This window comes from Trichomycterus rosablanca, chromosome 11 (genome assembly GCF_030014385.1).
Source record: "Trichomycterus rosablanca isolate fTriRos1 chromosome 11, fTriRos1.hap1, whole genome shotgun sequence".
Taxonomy (NCBI): domain Eukaryota; kingdom Metazoa; phylum Chordata; class Actinopteri; order Siluriformes; family Trichomycteridae; genus Trichomycterus; species Trichomycterus rosablanca.
The window spans coordinates 37,165,642-37,171,466 of record NC_085998.1 but is presented as its reverse complement, the minus strand read 5'-3'; the positions used below and the strand labels follow the sequence as shown (position 1 = coordinate 37,171,466).

Below are 5,825 nucleotides of genomic sequence, written 5' to 3'. Positions count from 1 at the left end.
CATTAAGTTTTAGCTTATATAAATACCCCCACCACCACCACCATCATCATCATCATTTCCCTATAGTTCTCACCCTCTTCATCTTGCTAACTATTAGTTCATAGACTTGTTTTCACTTTTAAGAAGCTGGATCTCTGTTATTAAAAACTGAACTAGTTAAATCACCTATCCAGTTTTCTAGGGAATAATTCATGTCCTTAGTGTTTACAACTTGGTTCTTATAATTGATAAAGCAATTGAGTTGGGTGTATTAAAGATAAATGTACAGTATTCGCTTGGGTAGAAAAACAAAACTGTTTTTTATGCCTTTAATTAACATTTGTGTTTACATTTTAACCTTACATTATGATTATATTTTAGTTATTCTAAGTAAGGGGCCACTGTTGGGGAAGACGCTCAAACAGAGTTGTCTGTTATAATTAATAATGGCTCTGAGACTATAGTAATACCACTTGAATCAATACTGCTTCCATATATTACTTTATTAAGAAGAAAACATTCAACAATAGTAAACAACACATAGTAGAAGCCTCAGTAGTACATAAAAGCTTTAAATATATAAAATAAAGAACAGATATCACAGCAAATCGGGTTTTTAACAAGTAGTAAATGAAGTAACAAAACAAAACACAGAACAAAACATTACAATAAAATCAGTTAATACAAATACAGGTTTAGATTATCAAACACATTTGGATTAAATTACAGTTATATTATTGTTGCATTATAGTGCTGCTGTCCTCTGCTACCTCTAACCATGAGGCTAAGCCGTTTCACTGGACTTCAGTGGTAATATTTTCAGAGGATGGAGTTTGTCATTAGTATAAAAATAAGGGAATACTTTCTCATTAAAATGTTGTTTAAACATGTGCAGGCAGGTGTTATGAGCCGTGTCTGTAAAAATCACTTTGCCTTTGTCCATATCCAGCTGAACTCTGATCCTGTCTATCTTCTTGCTAACCTTCAGTGGACTCAGAATATCAGTAGCTAATCCTTTAGCGTACCTGCCATTACCCAAACCCACATACCATAACCCGAATCGTGACAGGTTCTGTCTGTTCTTATATACGGACTCTGCGATGACTCCGACAGCCCAGGCCGTGTTGTCTCCCACCTCGATCTCCCAGCAGTGATTGCCAGAAGTGAAACCCTCAGATCCGAGGATGCTCATCAAGCCGTCGAACCTTTCAGAGTTAGTGGGAACCTGATGCTGAACGCTTTTATATGTCACGGTCATCAGATCATCTGACACTAAAAGGCCAGCGTGGGCAGTGTTGGGGTCAAACGCAACAGGGGCTAAAAAGAGAGAAAAAGATGAATTTTAATAATACAACTTAAAGCTTCTTTTCACCATAGACAAACCCTTTATAATTAAAGTAACGCATCATTTTCAGTACTTACTGTATTGCACCAAGTCCTGCATCTTTTCTGTCACTTGGAAACGCAGGTTGTTCAAGTGTTTTCCCACGTTGATCAACACTCCAGATAGCCTCTCTGGATTTTCTAGTTTACCCTGGGTTCTATTAGAGCGTTCAAAACGTCACAGGTTATGGTTGGTCAGAAATCAAAGCAACACTGAAGATAATAAAGGAAATGATGAGTGATTTACTCACTTTTCAACAGAAGAGTTGTAGTTCTGAAATGTAGAAAACAATCGAATTAAGAACAGAAAAATGAAGAACAATAAATATTACATTGATTAAAACAATATATCATTAATTACCAAAAGAAATGGCAAGTTATCTCCGGCTAGATCCTTCTCAATGTCCTTAATGGTTTCCAGGACACTCGATATCTGCAGCGTGGTCTTCTCAATGATCTTCTTCAGCGTCAGAGTTCTTTGTGCCTCTTCTTCCCTCAGTGCCTTGATCCTGGATGCCTCTTCATCCCAGAGGAACTTGTGAAACTTCTCAAACTCATTTCTGATCTGGATCTCTGTGTTCTGGGTTTGTTTCTAGACAAAAAATATTCAGAATATAAGAACATCTTAAAATGGTGAGGCTGCGGGTAGTTTGTGTGCCCTGGTTTTAACGCTCATCTCCAGTCACCGTCTGTGAGGAATTTGTGAGTGTGTGATGCTGAGAAAGGCTGGCACGCTGTACGCTGGCATGATGGGCGCAAGGCAGGAACACACTCTTTCCTGCCTTGCGCCCATCATGACCCTGAGTAGGATAAACACGTCAATGTAGATGTGCTGAAACTCTTCGTTCCTTACCTCAATGTGCTCTTTGGTTCTAACGCAGGAAAGTTTAAAGTCATCATAAATCTTTAGTTTTTCATGAAGGGGCTTCAGCTTCTTCTGAAGTTCTTGCTGCATGGAGTGAAATAAAATAAAAACATTATTATTCATTACAATAAAACACAGCAACCTGATACTACAACCATGAGTAGCAAACTTCTCAAATATCAATATTTTGCAAGACTCACAAATATTGTGCTGTTAAAAACGGTTTGTTAATAATCATCAGTCCTGAAAGACCTGTCTGACTGGACTTTGGTGCTCTTAAAAAAGTTACAGAAGTTTAAATTTTTGTTAAGAAACACAAGCGCTACCGATTATCGCTTTAATAAGCAGCAATTCCTAAACCAGACGAGCTACCTCCTCACCTTCAGATCTCGTGATGCCTCCTGAATGGAGCAGACGGTGTGCCTGCTGTGAAGTCTGGAGTCCCTGCACTTGGTGCACAGGGGCCTCTGATCCTTGACGCAGAAGAAAGTAAGAGCTTTGTGATGTATACTGCAGAGACCTTCCATCTCCACCGACATCCTGCGATTGCGCTCCCTCAGTACGGCCTCGCACATGTTGCGGAGCACGACGTTTACCGGGGGGTCGGGGTTGGAGGACACCGTCCTGCAGATGGGACACTCCAGAGCTCCTCGCTGCTGCCAGAAGGTGTGCAGGCAGCCCTTACAGACACTGTGAGAGCAGGCCAGGAGAACGGGCTCCATGAAGACATCGAAGCACACAGGACAGGAGAAATCATCCTCGGTCAGAGAGGGTTTGGATACCATGTTGTTTGGTTTGGAATCTCTCAAGGTTCTGTCTCTCTCAGTGAAGATCTGAGATTTATTCAAAATCGTGGCCTGCTGGGCGGAGCCACAGTGAACACTGACTTTACTTGAAAGTATGTTTTCATAGATACACTTACACCCACACGGACACACGTAGGCATTTGTTGTTGTTTTTAAGCGTTCTATTATTTTCCCATCATTTAATACTGATAAAAGTTCACTAGAAATAACAGATTAATTTAGCTAAATAATGAAAATACTTAAAAATACTAAATACATGTAAAATAATATGTAAACATATTTTTTATGATGTACAGTGCCTTAAAATAAGTCCCTTAACAATTTTAACAAACTTCAAAGATATAACAGACTTCAAAGATATACAAACCCAGTGTCTAAAATAGTTGGGACACTAAAAATGGAATAAAAACTAAAATATGAAATGTGACAATTCACTTGAGCCGTCATTTAACAGACAAAAGGACAAATAAATGATGTTCAGTGTTTTCAATGACTTAATTAACTTAATTCTACTTGTTAAATGTAAACAAATTTAGAATTTGATGTCCGATGTCTACAAAATGCTCAAAAAAGCTGGGACAGGTTCGGTGGTTAGCACTGTCGCATCACAGCAAGAAGGTCCTGGGTTCGATCCCCAGGTGGGGCGGTCCGGGTCCTTTCTGTGTGGAGTTTGCATGTTCTCCCCGTGTCCATGTGGGTTTCCTCCGGGAGCTCCGGTTTCCTCCAACAGTACAAAAACATGCAAGTGAGGTGAACTGGAGATACAAAATTGTCCATGACTGTGTCTGACATAAAGACTTGTGAGTTGATAACCCTTGTGTAATGAGTAACTACCGTTTCTGTCATGAATGTAACCAAAGCTAAACTAAAACATGACGTTAAACTTCTAATAAACAAACAAACTATACTATTTAATAGTTTGGGAACTGTGGATACTAACTGTTGTAGTTTTGCAAATGGAATTTGTTTAGCATTTGTTGCATTTTTAGAAAGTGTTTCAACTTTTTCAAAAATGGGGTTTTGGAGGCTAGAAAGTTAAAAGTTAAGAACTTATTCTCATGAAACCTCTTACAGTGTAATATTACAAAACAGAGTCATTTTGTTGATGGTACAACTTTTGTGGATCAGCTGTTTAAATACTTCACAAGAATGAATAACCCTTGTCTTTGTGAGGTATACGTCAGTGTAGTACACGTACATGGAACAACTCAGTCAAAGGAACATGGAAATCATGGAATGTGGAACATGGAAGGCTTGATCATTAGTCAGAAAAGCACCGATCTGAAGAACAACACACACAGTTTCAAAAGCACTGAACTTGTAAGCTCTAAAGAGTTAAAAATACGAGACCATAGCTAAGTTCCCTTTAAAGTTTAAACTAAGCCAACTAACTAGTAGTGCAGTTGCTTAGAACAACTACCTATCTGAATGGTTTGCAGAAGTCAATGGCTGTGACTAAAATGCATCTTTATGGATCAATGATATCCTACATCTACACAGAAAGGACCTTGGAATTATTGGAGTATTAGTTTGGAAGACCTTACTGAAACTCAAAATGGTACATGTGACATAAATCTAACAAGACATCCAGGCCAGGGAATACAATCCTAACTGTAAAGCATAGTGGTGGTAGCATCATTTTATGTACGTAGATGTTTTTTTTCCAGCAGAAAGGACTGGCGATCTGAATTGACTAAATTGAGATCCTGAATACAAACCTGCTTCCTTTGCCAGAAATTTAGACTCTAAAGAAATTTTACACTGTAGAAATTGCTGTAGTTTTACTTTCTACTTATATTTATATCATTTTCTGATGGTGGTAATCATTTATGTTAAAAAACTGTAACACTAACTTCACTATTAAAAAGGACCTTGGAAGAGTATTAGGTTGGAAGACCTTACTGAAACTTTAAGTGGTACGTGTGACAAAAATCTAACAAGACATACAAGCCAGGGAATACAATCGTTACTGTAAAGCATAGTGGAGGTAGCATAATTTCATAGTGGTCATAAACATAGTGGTGGTAGCATCATTTGTTAGCAGTAATATAGACTCTATCATTTATTTCTATATTTAAAAATCATGCTTCTAAACAATTTGTATTAGTACATAAATACAGCCCCACCTTCTACTTTTACTTTGTACATCAATAAGTACATCAATAACTTTCCGCTCTAAATTGGATCAAATCCCCCACGTGAACTCCAGAGATGCATATTTACAGCATGAGCGTTTGTTTATTAGCGTAAGTAAATACTTCACATTCCTTTCTTGTTTTAAAATTTTGATGGATCGTCTTTGACCCTTCATGACAGTCCTGGAATGTAAATCATGGAATTTGATCATGGAACACAAAACCTGTATAAGTGATTTGGAAATGTACGTGACTGAAGACACTGTGTGCATGAAATGTTGTGAGAGAACATTTCTGAGACCAGAACAGTAAGATGAAGTGTGAAGATAGCTTGACATTAATTAATTATATGGACAGCTTAAATGTTGACCTACAGGTTTTTTAAACTTTGACAGATTTTGTAGTAAATTTAGAAACATACACCTGGGTGGTGGATGTAGCATCTGGAAATGCTGAGTTATTAAAAGTCTTTGTATGTAATCAGATATATATTATCTGATAATAGTAAGTAGAACCAGATAACAGTGTAACAGTGAATGAAACAGTAAGAGTAGTGAATGTAGGGAACGGTTGTCGGGATCATAGCCAACTTCCAATTCATCCAAAACATATTGTATTTATTGTATGAATGCTCACTTTAAATACTTTAAATAATTA

At 37.7% G+C, this 5,825-nt stretch overlaps 1 protein-coding gene across 1 annotated transcript; it reads right to left on the bottom strand.

Annotated features, from left to right (window-relative positions):
- Window positions 1-542: 542 nt before the first annotated feature.
- Window positions 543-3,012, bottom strand: trim35-30 (tripartite motif containing 35-30). The gene is made up of 6 exons (XM_063004867.1): window positions 2,608-3,012; window positions 2,216-2,311; window positions 1,724-1,954; window positions 1,614-1,636; window positions 1,402-1,520; window positions 543-1,296 (listed from the first exon to the last, which is right to left on the bottom strand). Exons 1-6 carry the CDS (start codon window positions 3,010-3,012, stop codon window positions 764-766), a joined length of 1,407 nt encoding a protein of 468 aa, XP_062860937.1. The 3' UTR covers window positions 543-763.
- Window positions 3,013-5,825: the final 2,813 nt, after the last annotated feature.

Bases quoted from the DNA above. Each gene is read 5' to 3' on its own strand.
- trim35-30 (XM_063004867.1), bottom strand. From the start codon at position 3,012: ATGGTATCCAAACCCTCTCTGACCGAGGATGATTTCTCCTGTCCTGTG. The intron at 1,955-2,215 runs GTAAGGAACGAA...TTTTTTGTCTAG, and splicing joins GAACCAAAGAGCACATTGAG to AAACAAACCCAGAACACAGA. The intron at 1,297-1,401 runs GTAAGTACTGAA...CTCTCTTTTTAG, and splicing joins GCAGGACTTGGTGCAATACA to CCCCTGTTGCGTTTGACCCC.